The 20,563-nt window shown below is 37.6% G+C and overlaps 1 protein-coding gene across 1 annotated transcript in view; it reads right to left on the bottom strand.

The window, feature by feature from the left end:
- Positions 1-8,838: 8,838 nt before the first annotated feature.
- Positions 8,839-20,563, bottom strand: part of MIB1 (MIB E3 ubiquitin protein ligase 1) — a 131,659-nt gene continuing 119,934 nt past the window's right edge. The window contains exon 21 of the mRNA XM_004059232.5: positions 8,839-15,287. Within this exon, the coding sequence (XP_004059280.1) occupies positions 15,147-15,287 (141 nt within the window). The 3' untranslated portion in view covers positions 8,839-15,146. The remainder of the gene's footprint in view (positions 15,288-20,563) is intronic.

Genomic DNA, 20,563 nt, shown 5'->3' with positions numbered 1-20,563 from the left:
CTACAGCTTCTTTAACCATTCACCTATTAAGGAGCATCATGGTTGCTTCTAGTTTTTTGGCAATTATGCTTTTAGTTTTTGGAGCTACCAACATTCATGTGCAGGTTTTTGTGTGGGTGTAAGTTTTTCAGTTTATTTGGGTAAACATCCAGGAATATGATTGCTAGATTGTATGGTAATATTGTGATTAGTTTTATAAGAAACTGCCAAATTGTCTTCCACAGAGGCTGTACCATTCTGCACTCCCACCAGCAATGAATAAGAGTTTCTGTTGCTCCGCTTCTTTGCCAGCATTTGGTGGTGTTCATTTTTTGGATTTTACAGCCATTCTAATAGATTGGTGGTGCTATCTCACGGTTTAAATTGCAATTCCATAATGACATTGGTTCTGAGCATCTTTTCATATGCTTCTTTGTCGTATATATAGATATACATATGTCTATATCTTCATTAGGGAGGTTGTCTGTTCAAACCTTTTTGCCTTTTTTTTTATGGAAACAGAGTCTCGCTCTGTCACCCAGGCTGGAGTGCAGTGGTGCGATCTCAGCTCACTGCAACCTCCACTTCCCGGGCTCAAGCGATACTCCTGCCTCAGTCTCCCGAGTAGCTGGGATTACAGGTGCCCGCCACTGCATGCAGCTAATTTTTGTATTTTTAGTAGAGATGGGGTTTCACCATGTTGACCAGGCTGGTCTCGAACTCCTGACCTCAAGTGATCTGTCTGTCTCAGCCTCCCAAAGTGCTGGGATTAAAGGTGTGAGCCACTGCACCTGGCCGCCTATTTTTTAAATTGGGTTCTTCATTTTGTTATTATTCAGATTGAAGAGTTCTTTGTATATTTTGGATAAAAGTCTTTATTAAGTGAATTTTGCTAATATTTTCTTCCAGTCTGTGGCTTTTAATTTCCTTTTTTTCTTTTTAACCTTTTTTTTTTTTTTTTCGACTGGACCTTGCTCTGTTGCCCAGGCTGGTCTCAAACTCCTGGTCTCAAGTCATCCTCAGCCTCTCAGAGTGCTAGGACTGGCATGAGCCACTGTGCCCAGACTCTTTTCATGGTCTTGACAATGCCTCTTACAGAGCAGAACTTCTAAATTTTGATGAAGTACAACTTATCAGGCTTTTCTTTCATAGATAATGCTTTTGGTGTTGTATCTGAAAACTCATAACCAAACCCAAAGTTACCTAGATTTTCCTCTGTGTTATCTTCCAGAAGATTTATATCTTGGCATTTTACAGTTAGGTCTATGACTCACTTTGAGTTAATTTTTGTGAAAGGTGTAAGACCTGGGTCTAAATTTTTTTTTTTTTTTTTGCATGTGGATGTCCAGTTGTTTCAGCACCATTCTTGAAAAGACTATCCTTTCTCCATTTAATTGTCTTTGCTCCTTGTTAAAGACCTGTTGACTATACTTCTCTGCAGAGTTCATAGAAATAAAGTTAAAAAGAAAAACAAAAAGTCCGGGTGCGGTGGCTCACGCCTGTAATCCCAGCACTTTCGGAGGCTGAGGCAGACAGATCACAAGGTCAAGAGATTGAGACCATCCTGGCCAACATGGTGAAACCCTGTCTCTACTAAAAATACAAAAATCAGCTGGGCGTGGTGGTGCGTGCCTGTAGTCCCAGCTCCTCGGGAGTCTGAGGCAAGAGAATCACTTGAACCCAGGAGGTGGAGGTTGCAGTGAGCCAAGATCGCACCACTGCACTCCAGCCTGGGCGACAGAGACTCTGTCACAAAAAAATAAAAAATAAAAAAAGATCCGTTGACTATTTGGGTGGGTCTATTTCTGGGCTCCGTTTCTTTTTTGAAAAAAAAAAAAAATGTTAGACTGGACGTGGTGGCTCATGCCTATAATCCCAGCACTTTGGGAGGCCGAGGCAGGTGGATCACCTGAAGTCAGGAGTTTGAGTCCAGCCTGACCAATATGGCGAAACCCCATCTCTATTAAAAATGCAAAAATTAGCCAGGTGTGGTGGTGTGCACCTGTAGTCCCAGCTACTCGGGAGGCTGAGACAGGAGAATTGCACCCAAGAGGCAGAGGTTGCAGGGAGCCAAGATCACGCCACTGCACTCCAGCCTGGGCGACAGAGTGAGAGTCTGTCTCACAAAAAAAAAAAAAAAAAAAAATTATTAAGGTAAAATATACATATAAGATTTACTGTCTTTACCAATTTTACATGTATAATTCAGCGGTAATAGTATATTTATATATTTTTCCCCTTCATTGCCCCGCTTTTCACCTCCTCTTCCCCACCTCTGGCAACCACCAGTCTAACTCCTTATGTCATGAGATCCACTTTTTTAGCTCCCACATATGAGTGAGAACATTGGGATATTTGTCTTTCTGTACTTGGCTTATTTCACTTAACATAACGGCCTCCAGTTCCATTCATGCTGCTGCAAATGACAAAATTTCATTGTTTTATGTTTGAATAATAGCTCATTGTGTATATATGCCACCTTTTCTTTATTCACCCATTGATGGGTACTTAGGTTGATTCCATATCTTGGCTATTGTGAATAGTGCTGCAGTAAACATGGAAGTACAGATATGTATTAATTTTCTTTCTTTTGGGCATATACCCAGTAGTGGAATTACTGAATCATATGGAAGTTTTGTATTTAGTTTTTTTGAGGAACCTCTATACTGTTCTCCGTAATGGCTGCACTAATTTACATTCTCACAACAGTGTTTGAGGCTTCCCCTTTCTCCCAGCATCTTTTTTTTTTCTTTTTCTTTTTTTTTTTTTTTTTGAGACAGAATCTCGCTCTGTCACCCAGGCTGGAGTACAGTGGCATGATCTCAGCTCACTACAACCTCCTCTGAACTCAAGCAATCCTCCCACCTCAGCTTCCTGAGTAGCTGAGACACAGGTGCATGCCACAAAGTCTGGCTAATTTTTGTATTTTTAGTAGAGATGGGGTTTCACCATATTGCTCAGGCTGGGCTCAAACTCCTGGCCTCAAGTGATCTGCGCACCTTGGCCTCCCAAAATGCTGGGATTACAGCCCTGAGCCACCACACCCAGCCACCAGCATCTTTTATTGCCTGTATTTTTTATACAAGCCATTTTGCTGGAGTTAGCTGATATCTCATTGTGATTTTAAGTTTCATTTCTCTGATAATTCGTGATATTGAGCATTTTTTCATATACCTGTTGGCCACTTGTATGTCTTATTTTGAGAAATGACTGTTTAGATCTTTTGCCCATTTTTTAATGAAATTGTTTTTGGTTTTTTGCTATTGAGTTATTTGAGCTCTTCATATATTCTGCTTATTAATCCCTTTTCAGATGGATAGTTTGTAAATGTTTTATTTTGTTGATTGTCTATTCACTTTGTGGACTGTTTCCTTTGCTCTACAGAAGCTTTTTAGCTTGAAGTAATCCTAATAGTCTATTTTTGCTTTGGTTGCCTGTGCTTTTGAGGTGTTACACAAGAAATCTTTGCTCAGGCCAATGTCTTGGAGTATTTCCCCAATGCTTTCTTCTAGTAGTTTCATAGTTTCACGTCTGGGATTCAAGTGTTTAATTCATTTTTGTTTGATTTTTGTGTATGATAAGAGGTAGGGGCCTAGTCTCATTCTTCTGCATATAGTTATCCAGTTTTCCCAGCACCATTCACTGAAAACATTGTCCTTTCTACATTGTAATTTATTGGCACCTTGGTTGAATATGAGTTGGCTGTAAATGCACGGATTCATATCTGGGTTCTCTATTCTGTTCCATTGGTCTATGTATCTGTTTTTATGCCAGTATCATACTGTTTTGATTACTATAGCTTTGTAATAAATTTTGAAGCCAGGTAGTGTGATGTCTCCCGCTTTGCTCTTTCTGTTCAGGATTTCTTTGGCTATTTGGTCTTTCATAGTTCCATATACATTTTAGGATTGTTTTTCTATTTCTGTGAAGAATGTTATTCATGTTTTGATAGAAATGGCATTGGATCTGTAAATTGCTTTGGGTACTATGGTCACTTTAAAAATATTAATTCTTCCAACCCATGAGCATGGAATGTTTTCCCATTTGTGTGTGCGTATGTGTGTCCTCTTCTATTTCTTTCATCAGTTTTACAGTTTTCCTTGTATAGATCTTTCACTACTTTTGTTAGATTGATTCTTAGGTATTTTATTTTTTTGTAGCTGTTGTAAATAGGATTACTTTTTTGATTTTCCAGGTTGTTTGCTGTTGGCATATAGAAATGCTACTGATTTTTGTATGTAGATTTTGTATTCTGCAACTTTACTGAATTCATTTATCAGTTCTAACATATTTTGGTGAAGATTTTAGGTTTTTCTAGGTATAAGATCATGTTGCCTGTGAACAAGGCTAATTTGATGTCTTCCTTTCCAATTTGGATGCCCTTTATTTATTTCTCTTGCCTAATTGCTTAGCCTTTAATTTTTCTCCATTTAGTACAATGTTTAGCCATGGGTTTGTCATAGATGGCCTTTATTATTTTGAGGTATGTTCCTTTAATACCCATCATAAAGGGATGTTAAATTTTATCAAATGCTTTTTCAGCATCTATTAAAATAATCACATGGTTTTTATCCTTGATTCTGTTAATAAGATGTATCATGTTTATTGACTTGTGTATTGTATGGCAGATGCACCTGACAGCAGTAACTTAAGCATACCCTGAGAATGACCCTATGGTCTAAGAAGAATGTGTGCTCAGAGTTCCAAGCTAAGGAATCCAGTAGTGGCTAATCTGGAGATTCACTTCTTATGAAGGACATTGAACCCCTCTGCCCGTTCCTTGAAACATAGGACATGCAAGGAAACGAGGCCACTTTTCTTGGTTAAATGAAGTTTGCTAGGTTGGTGTTGCTACGTGAAAATGCCATATAAACTGCATGCTTTTTACAAACAGTAGCAGTGCTCCTGTCCACCCTGTCACCTCTGGACTACCTTGTATGTAAGTCCTCTGTAAACCCTGTCTCGTTTACTGGCTCCAGGTCTCTTCTGGGCCTCTCAGACACAATGCCATCTCTTTTGGAGTCAGTAGGGGTCTGGCATGACACATATGTTGAACCATCTTTGCATCCCTGGGATGAATCCCACTTGACCATGGTGAATGATCTTTTTAATGTGTTGTTGTATTTTGTAATATTTTGTTGAGGATTTTTGCATCTATGTCCATAAGGGATAATGGCCTGCAGTTTTCTTTTTTTATTGTGTCCTTGTCTGGTTTGGGTATCAGGATGATATTGTTTGGCTCTGTGACCCCACCCAAATCTCACCTTGAGTTGTAATAATCCCCATGTGTCAAGGGCAGAACCAGGTGGAGACAATTGAGTCATGGGGGCAGTTTCTGCCATGCTGTTCTCATGATAGTGAGTTCTCATGAGAGCTGATGATTTTATAAGGGGCTTCCCCTTTTGCTCGGCATTCATTATCTCTCCTGCCACCCTGTGAAGGGGTGCCTTCTGCCATGATTGCCAGTTTCCCGAGGCCTCCCCAGCCATGTGGAACTGTGAATCAATTAAACCTCTTTTCTTTATAAATTACCCGGTCTTGGGTATTTCTTCATAGCAGCGTGAGAACGAACTAATACACAAGGTAATGCTAGCCTGATAGAATTTGTTTGGAAGTATTCTCTCCTTTTCAATTTTTGGAAGAGTTTAATTGGTATTAATACTTCTTTTGAACGTTTGGTAGAATCCACCAGTGAAGCAACCAGGTCCTTGGGCTTTTCTTTGATGGGAGACTTTATTGGGGTTTCAATCTCATTACTTGTTACTGGTCTGTTCAGGTTTTCTACTTCTTCGTGGCTCAATCTCGGTAGGGTGTATGTGTCCAGGAATTTACCCATTTCTTCTAGGTTTTCCAATTTATTGGCATATAATTATTCATAATATTCTCCAATGATCCTTTGCATTTATGTGGTATCAGATGTTATGTTACCTTTCTCATTTCTGATTTTATTTGGGTCTTCTCTCTTTTTAGTCTAGCTAAAAGTCAGTCAATTTTATCTTTTAAAAAAAACAACTTTTCGTTTTATTCAACTTTGTTTTTTTCCTAGTCCCAATTTCATTTATTTCTGTGCTGATCTTTATTACTTCTTTCCTTCTACAAATTTTGAGTTTGGTTTGTCTTTTCTTTGGGAAATTTAGTCCATTTGCATTCCATGTTATTATTGATAAGAACTTACTATTGCCATTTTGTTCTTTGTTTTCCGGTTGTTTTATAACTCCTCTCTTCCTTTCTTCCTTTCTTTGTGGTTAATTTTATCTCTGGTAAATTTTTTTTTTCTTTTTTTTTTTTGAGACGGAGTTTCACTCTTGTTGCCCAGGCTAGAGTGCAGTGGCGTGATCTCAGCTCATTGCAACCTCTGCCTTCCGGTTTCAAGTGATTCTCCTCAGCCTCCCGAGTAGCTGGGACTACAGCTGCGTGCCACCACACCCAGCTAATTTTTGTATTTTTAGTAGAGACGGGGTTTCACCATGTTGGCCAGGCTGGTCTCAAACTCCTGAACTCGTGATCCACCCACCTCGGCCTCCCAAAGTGCTGGGATTATAGGCATGAGCCGCTGCACCTGGCCATATGGTTTATTGCTAAATTAAAATAAAAATGAATAAACAAAAATTAAAAATGTTTTATTTTTTTCTATGAAGATCTTCTATTAACACTTCTGGTAAGGCCAATCTACTAGCACCAAATCCCTTCAATATTTGTTTCTCATAGAAAATCTTTACTTCTCCTTTATTTTTGAAGGATAATTTCACTAGATACAGAATTCTTATTTGGTACTTTTCTTCTTTCAACCTTTTAATCATTTCCTTTTACTCTTCTTGTTTGCACAGTTTCTGGAGAAGTTCAATATAATACTTATCCTTGCTCCTCTATCAACAAGGCCCCTCCCCAACACCCCAACCCCACCTGGAGTCCTTTCACGATTTTTTCTGTCTTTGATTTTCTGTACTTTGAATATGAGATAATATGAGACGGTAATGTTTTAATTTTTAGTATTTATCCCGGCTGATATTCTCTAAGCTTCCTGGATCTGTGGTTTGGTGTCTATCATTATCTTTGGGATATTCAGTCACTCTTGCTTCAAATGTTTCTTCTATTGCTTTTTAAAAAAATAAAAAATAAAAAAATCTGGCTGGGCGTGGTGGCTCACACCTGTAATCCCAGCACTTCGGGAGGCTGAGGCAGGCAGATCACCTGAGGTCAAGAATTTGAGACCAGCCTGGCCAACATGGTGAAACTCCGTCTCTACTAAAAATACAAAAATTAGCTGGGCATGGTGGTGGGCACCTGTAATCTCAGCTACTCAGGAGGCCGAGGCAGCAGAATCGCTTAACCTGGGAGGTGGAGGTTGCAGTGAGTGGAGAGCGCACCATTACACTCCAGCCTGGGTGACAAGAATGAAACTTCATCTCCAAAAATAAATAAATAAAATATTTAAAAAGTCTTCTGGTATTCCCATTTGTAGCATTTTTTATTTCAAGAATCTTTTGATTCTTAGAGCTTCCATCTCTCTGCTTATATTACCCATCTTTTTTTTTTTTTCTTTTTTCTTTTTGAGACAGGGTCTTGCTCTGTTGCTCAGGCTGGAACACAGCAGCACAATCAAAGCTCACTGCAGCCTCGAACTCCTGGGCTTAAGTGATCCTCCTGCCTCAGCCTCCTGAGTAGTTAGGACTAGAGGCACATGCCACAATTCATGGCTTTTTTTTTTTTTCATAGAGACAGGGTCTTTCTGTGTTGTTTAAGCTGGTCTTGAACTCCTGGCCTCAAGCAATCCCCCTACTTGGGCCTCCCAAAGTGCTGGAATTATCTGAATTGTCCACTTTTTTCATCAGAGCTCACAGCATATTAATTGTTGCTATTTTAAATTCCTTTGATAATTCCAAAATCTCTGTCATGCTTGCTGGTTCTGGTTTCCCTGTTAAAGTAGGGTAACCTCACCTATAACAGTATTTCCCTAACTGCCTGTCAGTGTCATACTCTTAATATTAATGTTTTGTGGAAAGAAAGAACACAGATGGGAAGGAAGACAATACTTTCAAATATATGAAAAATAATGAATATATTAATCTTGGAAATCTGCCTTTCAGAAAGCTGCTCTAACTGTAAATGCAGAGCCCTAGCATGAAGTGGTACCTGCAGCCTGAATGCATCGCATCTGAGTTATGGGCAAAGGCAGCACTGCCTGATGGCCTCCTTCCCATGTCATCTCCTCACCGATGATCTGTTACAGGTCTGGTCTTCCATTTTCAAATAAGGTCTATCTTTTTTTGTCCTTAATAAGATAAAAATGAATTTATCAAGTTTTATTATAAGGGAAAAACTATTTGCCAAATGATTATTCTTCCATAAATAATTTATCTGAGAAATTATTCTTGGTGTTCTATTTTAATCTGTATACTCATTATTATCTTATAAATGCCTACGCACCCTTTAAATGTTTTGGGTTTTTTGTTGTTGTTTTTAAGAGACAGGGTCTCACTCTGTCACTCAGGCTTAAGTGCAGTGGTGTAATCTCGGCTCACTGCAGCCTTGACTTCCCGGGCTCAAGCGATCCTCCCACTTCAGCCCCCCAAGTAGCTGGGACTACAGGTGTGTGCCACCATGCCTAGCTAACTTTTGTATTTTTTGTAGAGACAGAGTTTTGCCATGTTGCCCAGGCTGGTCTCGAACTCCTGAGCTCAGGCATTCCACCCACTTCAGCCTCCCAAAGTGCTGGGATTATAGGCATGAGCCCTTGCGCCTGGCCTTGAATGTTTTCGTTGTCAATACATTTGGGAAATGTTGTGCTAGAAGACTATCAAATAATTTTAACCTCTGTGAACAATGAAAAACTATCAGTGATGAAAAATATAAAGCAAGTTTTCTAAAATGTCTTTATTTTTAAAACCTATACAGTTTCAATTTAGTAAAAAATATTGCCATGAAATTTCTAACTATACAGCAACAGAAACAAAAAAATACAGTTAATTAGAGGTTACTCAAAATAAATTCACAATTTTAAAGTTGGAATATATATGCTTTTTTCAAATAAACAAAAGATATTTTTTCAGATGTTTTTCCTCTTAAACATCAGATATATATAATCTTTTGAACTGGAGCTAGATGACCTCTCAATAACTTCAGAAATAAGTGCTTATATTAACATGGAAAATAAAATAACCCCCAAACCATACAATTAATGATTTACTCATAAAACTAAAACCCAAATAGATCATTGCTTTAAAATGTCTACCTCTTGAAAATGAAATCTACATCTGAGTTGTGAAGAGGAATAATCTTTTTATAGAAAAAGCTGAATCTTCCAGACTGGTTAAGTTACTTCCTATCAAATTTATCCTATTCAGACTATTTTCATATGTCTTAATCCTGAAAGAATGTGAGGTGTTAAAATATGAAATGCTTCTTTGGCCCTTTAGATAGAGGTACCTTAACTGTAAACAACCACAATGAGAGCCTTCTAGATGTGGACACTTATGCTGAGTTGAAGATGTACATCCTTGTTTCTTAAAGGCATGGTAATTTCCTTTTTAACAATAACAGGTTTTTTAATGTATTGAGATTTGTTTTTAAATGCTTTAAAAATCAAAATTCATGTATACTACTATAAAAGAATAATTCTCAAAAGATCAAAGAAAAGCATTATATGATATTACACCATAGGTTTTATTAACGATAAATGTTTGCATTACTTTTAAAAGCTTAGCTCTTACTAAGCATTCTTTAACAAAAGCTAATAAGCAAGAAATCATTTGCCATACGGAAACTATATTCACAAACAAGACTTTAATCCAATATTGAAAGCTAAAGAATTAGAAAAAATACAAAACACTGCTAGGAGTCAATTGAACTGCTATCATTGAATTTGCTGCATTTAGAATGACATAAACATACTGAACATAAAAACAATTTTATGGATTTATTCTATAAGACTAGCATTAAGAATGACAAACAATTTGTGATTTCCTTTAAAAATAATTTTTTACAACAGAATCCATTTGAACAAAGGGTCTTTTTTTTTTTTTCCCACATTTGAGGGGAAGACAATCTATGTTTCCCAAACAGATCCTCCTTTCATACTAGAATAGCAAACTGTGGCCTCGATCTCCTCTTCCCAGATGCTACTTATAGATGACTTTGCATAATAACTTAATTAGAATTACTTTTCTGGTAACAGTGTCACGGCCATAAATAATCAGTTTTTAAAAAACAAACATCAAGTGCAAATCTAGAAAACTTCCTTTAAAGAATTACCCAAACCCAGCACACATGCAGAATCATTATTAACAAGCTAAGCAATATGACTTTAAAACGTGTATATAATGATACACGTGCACTAAAGACCATCTTTTATAAAGTTTTAATAGTGTTGCCAAGTTAATAATTCTTTCAAGGCACTGGAGAATTACACAGATGGAGTTTCCAAAATATAACTAACAATTGCTTGAACTGTTAAAAAGCCCTGAGTCAGAACTTTCAATAACTTCCTGAAATTATAGATCGCAGACAAAATGGCACGTTTATCTTACTTTAAAAATTACAGGACCATTTTGCTTTTTGGAGGAAATAAGCCGGGTTTATGAAACAAATCATGCAGACTATACAGGAAAAGTAAAATATTCAGCATATGACCTTTCTTAGACATTTTGTACATGTCGATCACAACTTGTAGTTACAGATTTAGGCACCAAATTAATGTGACAAGTCACTTCTCCTGTACCTACTGCTTAAATTCTCAATGAAACAAAAATGTCAATTTTAACCTCAGGTTCCCATTTCCTCTTTACTCACAAATAAGAATAAATGCTGGAAAAAGTAATACTCTGACAGAAAAGGAGGTAGAAAATGCCAATGTAGCAATTTACAATTTTAATTCATCAGCTCTACTGTCTAGTTTACGTTTTTATACCAGAGTTTCACATACTACTAACCAGTAAATTGAGGCTCAATCTAAAGGATATTCCCCCTCACTGTAGTAAAGCAATGTACACGAGACAGCATTAAAGTTTCCTCAAATTTAATGTTTTAAAGAAGTACAACTATCATTATTAATACTGCTATAGTTATATATATGTTAAAGTTCCTAGGCTATATATGACTATCAAGTAATATCAGTAAGCATTCCTATCATAATATTCAAGCAAATGAAGTAACGTTGCCTTTTTGAGGGAAAACATATTTTGAAACTTTTACAAGCAGACATAAAGACAGTTGACATTTCCAACAAGGCACACATAATTTATGAAAATCTATTATGTTCCCAATTGTACAAACTCAAAGCTAATCTAATTCTGATATTTAAAATGTGCCTCTCCCCTCTAGCTCAAAATGAAATAACAAACCCTTCCAATGAATAGACATTTAAAACCTACTCAATTTAATTGCTAACAATTCAGAGGAGAGGTGCACTGTCCCTCCCAGAAATTTTAAGAACTTAATGTTTACCATGACCTTAGATCTTGCAAACACAAACAACTAAAGAATTTAGGTGTTTCTTGATTTATATGGAGTCAAAATTCTATTCCACTGAGGAGAAAACAAAAAGGGGAGTTGTTTAATGGGTATGGAGTTTCAGTTTTGCAAGATGAAAAAGTTCTGGAGATCTGTTTCACAACAATGTAAATGTACTTAACATGGCTGAACTGTATTCTTTAGAAACAGTTAGTATGGTAAATTTTATGTTATGAGTTTTTCATCACAAAAAATACAAAAAACTATTCAAAAATTCAATTTTTTACACAAATTATTACTATAAAACATGGTAGACATTCTGATAGGATAAGTGCTTTTCCTTTTGGATTAAAAAAAAGCAACCTGTATTAAAGCCTATAATTTGATGACATCTGTATGATCCTCTTTTTTTCTCTACACTCAAATGCTGACTTTCCTTTCCTATCTGTTGTAACCCCACTGTCCTGATCCTACTCTACCCCATCTCTAATTCTCTTAGTTCATGAATTTAACTAATTCCTAGTCCAAAAAGGGTCCAGAATTCAGAGTAGACAAACAGCAATTGGGCAACACATAGACAGTATGGTTCTACTATGTAAAAATGACCCAGCAAGTTTTGATATTTGAACCAGACACATCTTAAGCAGCATGCATTTCAATATGCTAAAATGCTCTTACAGGCTAACACCATAAAAATATAAATTTTAGAAATGTATTTCCAACATTAATTATCAATTAATTTTATGCTTCCATAGCTAGCTGGTCAATTTGCAATGTTTAAAGTTACAAATATCTTATGCATAATTTGACCAACTAAACATTTGTCTAATATATTCCTACACTAATACAAAATTATCTTTTCTTGAAAACCTTCTTGCTCCCAACAAAATTAAATATGTATATAGTATAAGCAGTAAGAACGTTAAATTACGTGAACAAATACCATTAGAACAGCACCATCTGGTATGTTGTATGTGTATGTTTTGAGTAACAACGCTAACAATCTTAGAAGAATAAAGGAGAAAATGGTACGGTGAGGGATACAGAGAGGAAATCCAAACACTACTCAATGACAACTCTTCTGAAACATTGGGAAATGTTATCAGGACCTTTGGATCTCTTCCTTTTAACTACAGATTCCTTAAAATACACAACTGCTGCACAATAAATTCTGAGTGTGCTAAGATGCCATTTTTCCACTGTTGTGTATCTAATCCCTGAAGCCCAATAAATACTTTTTTGAATGAATGCGTGTCAGTTTTTTTCTTTTTTATAAATGTTTCTAAGAAAAGTAAAAGCTCTTTTGAGGCACAAGATAAAGAGGTTTAGCTAATGAGGAGGGTAACGAACCTAATTGGAAAAGTACTGCTAAGGGACATATAATAAGAGGTAGCAGATTCAGAGAGTTGGAGGAAAGTCACTGAAATGATGAAGTTCTTAATCTTATTATCTCTCACAAACCCAAAATAAATTTAAAATAATTTTAAGTGATTGAAAACATGAATAAAGAAGTATTTTCTATTCATGCAACAAATTTCAAGGTGATACAAATACAGAAAACCCACAAGTACTAGCACTAAAATTATAATGACATTATTTCTATAATAAAAATTTATGTCATATTCTTATAAAGGAAATAATTAAACTAGTCTGGAAGATGCTATTACCTTTTAGGGATCTGTTTTAGCACTGCAGCTCAGAAAACAGAAAGGATTTGTTTAAGGAAAGTAGAGCTGGAGACCACACAATTCTCTGATTGGCCAAACTCTGCATGAGTCAGCCAGGTGCTCCCTCCTCACCAGGTGATCTAGTGGGAAGAGATGGGTAGCCCATGGCATGGAAGGAAAGGAAAAACCTGACATGCTGTTTTCATGTCTGCAACATGATAGTCTGTCTGTCTCTTTATGTGAACATCGTCAGATGTTCTACCTTTTTGTAACTTCAAAATAGTTTTAAAAACAGCATCGGTGGCCCCTTATTAGATAACTGAGTGTACATGAATTTTCAAATTTGAAATCTATAAAAATTTTACTGTTCTAAATGATAGCAGTTACTCAGCTAAACACAGACATGGAATTGTTGAGACTACAAAACGAGCCAGCAAATCTCCCCATTGCTTTCACCAGGACTTGCAAAGGCAGCAAGGATTAAACAGCCAGAAACAGTGTAAGAGGGCTAGAGACTTCACACTTTCAAATTTAGTTGGTGTTTTATAAAAACTGAAGTAAGAAAGCTAGCCAGATTTAAAGGAGGGAAAAAAACTACAAAAGAGAATAACTATTTTTAAGAAAAAGCTTATCAACAGCATATAGTAGACACTATGTAAACAGCTGATATAATCTAGCAGCAATGAATCCCCAAATATTTATGTGTATATTTACTCAGGAGACAATAAGATTACAAAGGAGATCATTCAAAGGAGGAAAAAAATTATTAAATGCTCTAAAAATTTTGTTTGTTTTTTGTTGTTGTTTTTAAAGTCTACAGGTAAGCAGACATTTCTATACATGTCCTGGTCACTCTTTCTAAAGTATTTATAATTAGGCTATTGACCATGTCTTGGATACTGTTGGCAGTTTAAATAATACCCTCATCCGTAGGTATACACAGAAAGACTGTTTTCTTTATAGCAAAAAATACTATAAAGAAAGAGATAATGGAAATAAGGCCTATAATGAAGACAGAATCACTAACACTGTCAGAATTAACTGATACAAAGAAGAAAAGATTTTTTCTTGGAAAAGGCATTAATTTTGCAGATCACTGGGGTACTATTCAGTACATCAGCAAAGCTAAATAGAACCTCAGAGGTCCAAATAGGGCAATGTCATTTCACTGGTCAGATCAAGCCCAGGTAAGTAATCACAGAAAACCGGAAGTACACTTTTCATAGATTTTTTTTAAAAACACTGGCTGAACAAAATAGTGTATAAATTAATGTAAGAAAGGCAACTGTTAGTGGCCAGTTAATAGATACTCGTTTTTATTTTCTCTTCAGCTGCCCACTATTATTGCTTATTTTTCCTTTTCTTGTCTATCAGTCACCTTGAAACTGGTAATCTGATTCAAGTTAAACAATGTTCCTTTTGAATCTAGAAAACAAGAGAAATGCAAAGTCATTATTCCCTCATTCTATGCTTCCATTTACTCTAAGAATTCAGAAACAAACATGTGGGTAACTTCCTGTTATCTTAAAAAGAGAATCACCCCTTCGGTATTCCCTTAACTATCTGGAACTTGTACTGTCATTTTATAATTTACCATGTGACATAATTGTTTGACCTGCCTCTTTTATTTGATGCATGACTTTTCAGAGAACCTGTTATCAACTCAATGTGTAAAACCACGATGAAATGAAGGATAACTTATCACAAAGAATTATGCCTTTTGAGATCCAACAAATTTACAAATTATAAGAGAAAAATGCAATTTTTTAAAAAAGGATATCCTTAAAGGACTTTCCTCTTAGAAGCCAAAGGTAAATTATCCTATGAGTTACATGAATTTGATGTTTCAAATTTAAAACAAAAACAAAAAACACAATTTCCAACACCAATTTTGTACGGTTTTTTGTTCTGGTACATTTACAGCCCAATTATACTCTAGTAAAGAAACTATGATATTAGAAATTAACTCATCAGAACTTCCAACTAGATCAAAAGCCTATTAAGATCTCATGACTAGATACATTAGCTAACAAAATACACCATGTGTCTTAGTTAATACAAAAGAATCCTTCGTTCAATAGCCTTGCGACAGATAGGACATTCACTCATGCGGTCTCCACAGAGCTGACAGGTTCCGTGACCACAAAGGAAAATCATATTCTTCAGACGATCTAGACACACAGGGCACATTGTCTGTAATGTGAGATAACAAAGTAATAAATTAGACACTTTATATTTGGAAAGTGACAGACTGTTATATATCATTAATTTTCTTTAGTTGTTTTAGTCAAATAATATTTTGGTGGGTTTTTAAAAACAATTTTTTAACATTTTTAAATAGTTAAAATGTCATCCCTATAAAATAAAATAGAAACACTGGTTGTACTATCAGGATAGTATAAAAGGTACTACATAAGATTAAAAACTATTAATATATAAAACACAGCCAGACACGGTGGCTCACACCTGTAATCCCAGCTACTCAAGAGGCTGAGGCGCGAGAATCACTTGAACGCGGGCAGCAGAGATTGCAGTAAGCCAAGACCGCGCCGCTGTGATAGAGGCAGGAGGCAGAGAAATTCTAGGCAGACAAGGGTGGGTCCCCAGTGAAACCCAACCTTTGAGCTGAAAAGCCTGAAACCCACAGGCCAAAGTGAGAACTTTTATTCCTGCTTGCCCACTCTCTCCCAATTGGTTCTTTCTTTCTTTCTTTTCTTTCTTTCCCCTCCCCTCCCCTCCCCTCCCCTCCCCTCCCCTCCCCTCCCCTCCCCTCCCCTCCCCTTCCCTTTCCCTTCCTTCCTTCCTTCCTTCCTTTCTTTCTTTCTTTTTGAGATGGAGTCTCACTCTGTCGCCAGGCTGGAGTGCAGTGGCGCAATCTCGGCTCACTGCAACCTCCGCCTCCCGGGTTCAAGTGATTCTACTGCCTCAGCCTCCTGAGTAGCTGGGACTACAGGTGCACACCACCACACCCAGCTAATTTTTTTGTATTTTTAGTAGAGATGGGGTTTCACCATGTTGGTCAGGATGGTCTTGATCTTCTGACCTCGTGATCTGCCCACCTCAGCCTCCCAAAGTGCTGGGATTACAGGCATGAGCCACCACGCCCAGCCCAACTGGTTCTTTCTAAATAATGTCTTTTTACCAATCGATTGTTGCCTTTTCCAAAACTACCCACAGCCCACCCTGCCCACTCCTCCCATGTTGTGCCTTTAAAGACTCCAGACCCAGGTAGTAGACGGGAGAGAGGCAACTTGACTTCAAAGGGATGACTGGACTTCAGAGGAGAGATGGCTTAACTTCAGGGAAGAGATGGCCGGACTTCAGGGGAAAATTACCTACCCGTCCCACCCCCACTCCAGTTCCCCTCTCTGCTGAGAGCCATTTCCATCACTTAATAAAACTCTCTGCCTTCACCATCCTTCAAGTGTCCAGATGACATCATTCTTCTTGAACACTGGAGAAGAGCTCGGGACACACTGAGTGTGGGTACCCAAAATAAGGCTGTTACACTGGCCCTTTGCCCTCACTGGCGGAGGGCAGCTACCCCACACTATGAGGCAAGAGGCCAACTGAGCTGATAACACACCGCTGTCCATGGACGGCAGAACTAAGAGAGCACTCTAACATGCCCTCAGGGGCTTTGGAGCCGCAGGCACCCCCACCTGGGTGCCGCTGCATGGATCCTGCAATTGCTCGTTCATGTGCTCCCTCCCGCAAACAGTTGAGCACAGTGGCCAAGTAAGCAGCGCACCTCTGTCGCAAGTATGACAAAGGGGTTGAGAAAAATCCTGCATCAACTGCTCTCCAGCCTGGGTGACAGAGCAAGACTCTGTCTCAAAACAAACAAACAAACAAAAAAACCTATATAAACCAAAACGTAATAGGAAATGGATGAAAATAGCTCCATTCAGTCTAACTGAAATTCCCTGAATCTAGGTACTCAGCTGCTCTTGCATAAAAAGAAGGCAATGTATCATGCAATACATGGTGCAGGGTGGGGAGCAGTGCTGAGAAGTAGCTGAGAACGCTTGTCAGGCACTATGCTTAGATAGGATACAATCTCAGTCCTGGTATCATTCCCACTTGGAAAATGAGGAAAACGAGGCTCAGCGGGATTTAAAACCTTCCTCAAAGCAAGCCCTAGAGTGAACCCACTCAGGGCCCCAAAGTTCTTGCTCTTAGACACTGTGCTGCACTGTATTACTATCAATGTAGATTCCCCTGAATTAAAACAAATTAGCCTTAGTTACATATTAATAAATGTAAATTTCATGAACTTGAAAGAATGTAAAAGTATGTCAGGTATATGTCTGAAATACTATTTATTCACAAAACACATTTTACATTTATAAAATCATATTTGCCTTAATGTATAATACTTCTTTCTGATTTATAGCTTTCCCAAATAACATGGAAATGAAATAATTAAAAAGAAATGTCTTCATTAAAAAACTAGGCCTAAAGCCTATATGACATGTTGTTACCAACTGTTACCAACTTTGAGAATACCAGAGATCACTGTAAAAGGAAGTGTAGCCTAAATTGTTAGCCCCACTCCTCCAAAGCAAACTGTCACATTTTTGTCTTAAAGTTTTGAGAAGCAAAGCTATAGAAAATCTCATCTTTTTAGATTTTAAAAAGCCGGCCAGGCGCAGTAGCTCACGCCTGTAATCCCAACACTTTGGGAGGCCGAGGTAAGAGGATCACTTGAGCCCAGGAATTCAAGACCAACCTGGGCAACACAGACATCATCTCTACAAAAAATAATAAATTAGCCAGGTGTGGCAGCACATGCCTGTAGTCCCAGCAACTTGGGAGGCTGAGGTGGGAGAACTGCTTGAACCCAGGAGTTTCAGTATGCAGTGAGCCATGATTGTGCCACTGCACTCAAGCCTGGGTGACAGAGTAAGATCCTGTCTCAAAAAAAAAAAAGAAAAGCAAAATAGATTGATAACATTATTAATAATTTCATGTCTATTAAATTTTCAAGAGGTCTTTGTAATATTGAAACTCTTATTTCCAAAAGTAGACACATCTGTGCAGCCTGTGTTTACTATGAGATTAGTATATCCTTAATATCAAGTTAAATTAAATTTTATCTGTTAAAGACACATTGGGGTAATAGACTGGAGATTTAAATGAGCAGAGTTATTCGAATGTTTTCTGGTTGTTTGTTTTGTTTTGTTTTTAATAACCTTGAAGGGAGTCCCTATAAGAAATCCCATCATTCCTCATAAGATGAGTTTTGATAAAACTGTTTAAATACTTCAGTGATAAAATATGGCGATGAGGATTATTTAAGAAAGTATAAACTTGGGTAGAATGCTAAACTTTGGATATAGTAGAGCAGAATTATTCTTTTAGGATCCATATAGGGTTCAATAAATGTCACTATTCATGTTAAGAACAATTTTAATTCATAATTAGAATATAAAATGCTTTTTATAGAAGATGTGTTCAAAACTCAGCTTATTCTGTAGATGTCTTATGGGAAAGGAATCAAGATGCTAGGAGCTTCAAATGTTTAAAAATGTTTTTATTTTATATTAGATGTATTATATTAGATGTATTAGATATATTAAATGTTTTATTTTTATATTAGAACTAGCCAAATATGTCCCAAATTACATTAAGAACCATTAAATTCATATTGATCTTCACTTATTCATTCTATAACAAGTATTGCTAGATGCTGGATTTCAAAAGAAAAACTGGCCTAATCAAAGTTTTCATCTCTTCAGATGGGGGTTTAAATGCCTAATAAATTCATACATTCAATTCTTTCCCTCCACCCCCTACAAAGAGATGGTTTCTCACTCTGCCGTCTGGGACGGAGTGTAGTGGCGCTGTCATAGCTCATTTCAGCCTCAAACTCTTGGGTCCCAGTCATCCTCCTGCCTCAGTTCCCCAAGTAGGTAGGACTCCAGGCATATGTCATAACAGTCTGCTGATTTATTTTTAAAATTTTTGTAGAGACAGGGTCTTGTTACGTTGCTCAGGCTGATCTCAAACTCCTGGGCTCGAGCAATTCTCCCACCTCATGCTGAGCAGCTGGGATTACAGGTACTCATCACTCACTGCAACTGACCAATTCTTAATTAGTTATCACAAGGGTCATTAGTTATCCTGGGCCGCTAACTACTGACTATGTTATTTTCTTATAAATTCAGATAGAAAACACAGGAGTGATGATTCTAACAACTGCATGGCAATACTGACGTGACTGGCCAAACTAAAGAACTGCTCAAGCCTGTGAATCAGATTTAGTAACTTGGTCAAATGGTAAGGTATGGCCAGAAAGAAAAAATACTTGCTATCTTACTTAACATAACAAACCTACAAGTTTTTGCTAATTTTTTTATCTTATTGTTGCTTTTATTAAATATTAGGTAGAAATAAAAGAGCATATTTGTTGATATATATAAGACGTAAAGAACAGCCAGGCACGGTGACTCACGCCTGTAATCTCAGCACTCTGGGAGGCCAAGGTGTGTAGATCCCTTGAGGCCAGAAGTTCAAGACCAGCCTGGACAACATGGCAAATCCCTATCTCTACTAAAAATATAAAAATTCGCTGCGGGTGGTGGTGTGCACCTGTAGTCCCAGCTACTTGGGAAGCTGAGGCATGAGAATCACTTGAATCTGGGAGGCAGAGGTTTCAGTGAGCCAAGATTGCGCCACTGCACTCCAGCCTGGGTGAGAGTGAGACTCTTAAAAAAAAAAAAAAAAGACATAAAGAACAACATAACCAACACCCAGTTTAAAGTATGGAATGTTACTCTTATTTTTGAAGCCCCTCTGTAAATCCTCCCCAATCCTTTCCATGTATCCCTCACTGATGACTACTATTGTGAATTTTGCATTATGTTTCCCCTGCTTTTCTTTATGGTGTATATGTATACAGACACATTTTTCGTTTTTTTTTTTGTTTGTTTTTTTTTTTTTTGAGACAGTCTCACTCTGTCGCCCAGGCTGGAGTGCAGTGGCATGATCTCGGCTCACTGCAACCTCCACCTCCCAGGTTCAAGCGACTCTCCTGACTCAGCCACCAGAGTAGCTGCGACTACAGGTGCGCGCCACCATGCCTGGCTAATTTTTGTATTTTTAGTAGAGACGGGGTTTTGCCATGTTGGCCAGGCTGGTCTTGAACTCCTGACCTCAAGTGATCTGCCCGCCTCAGCCTCCCAAAGTGCTGGGATTACAGGCATGAGCCACCACGCCCGGCCCCTTTCTATTGAAGTATCACATGTATATAGAAATGTTCATGACTCATAAGTGTACAGTTTAATACAAGTTCACAAACTGATCAAACTCATTTATCTGGTACTCAGATCAAGAAACAGAGCATCCAGACTCTAGAAACTTCCCTTCTTCCCTTGTGCCCCTTCCGAACCATCTCTTACCAAGAAAACCACTATCCTTGACTTTTTTTTTTTTTTTTTGAGATGGGGTCTCACTCTGTCACCCAG

The sequence above is a fragment of the Gorilla gorilla genome, chromosome 17 (genome assembly GCF_029281585.2).
Source record: "Gorilla gorilla gorilla isolate KB3781 chromosome 17, NHGRI_mGorGor1-v2.1_pri, whole genome shotgun sequence".
Classification (NCBI taxonomy): domain Eukaryota; kingdom Metazoa; phylum Chordata; class Mammalia; order Primates; family Hominidae; genus Gorilla; species Gorilla gorilla.
This window is presented reverse-complemented; position numbering and strand designations above follow the sequence as displayed.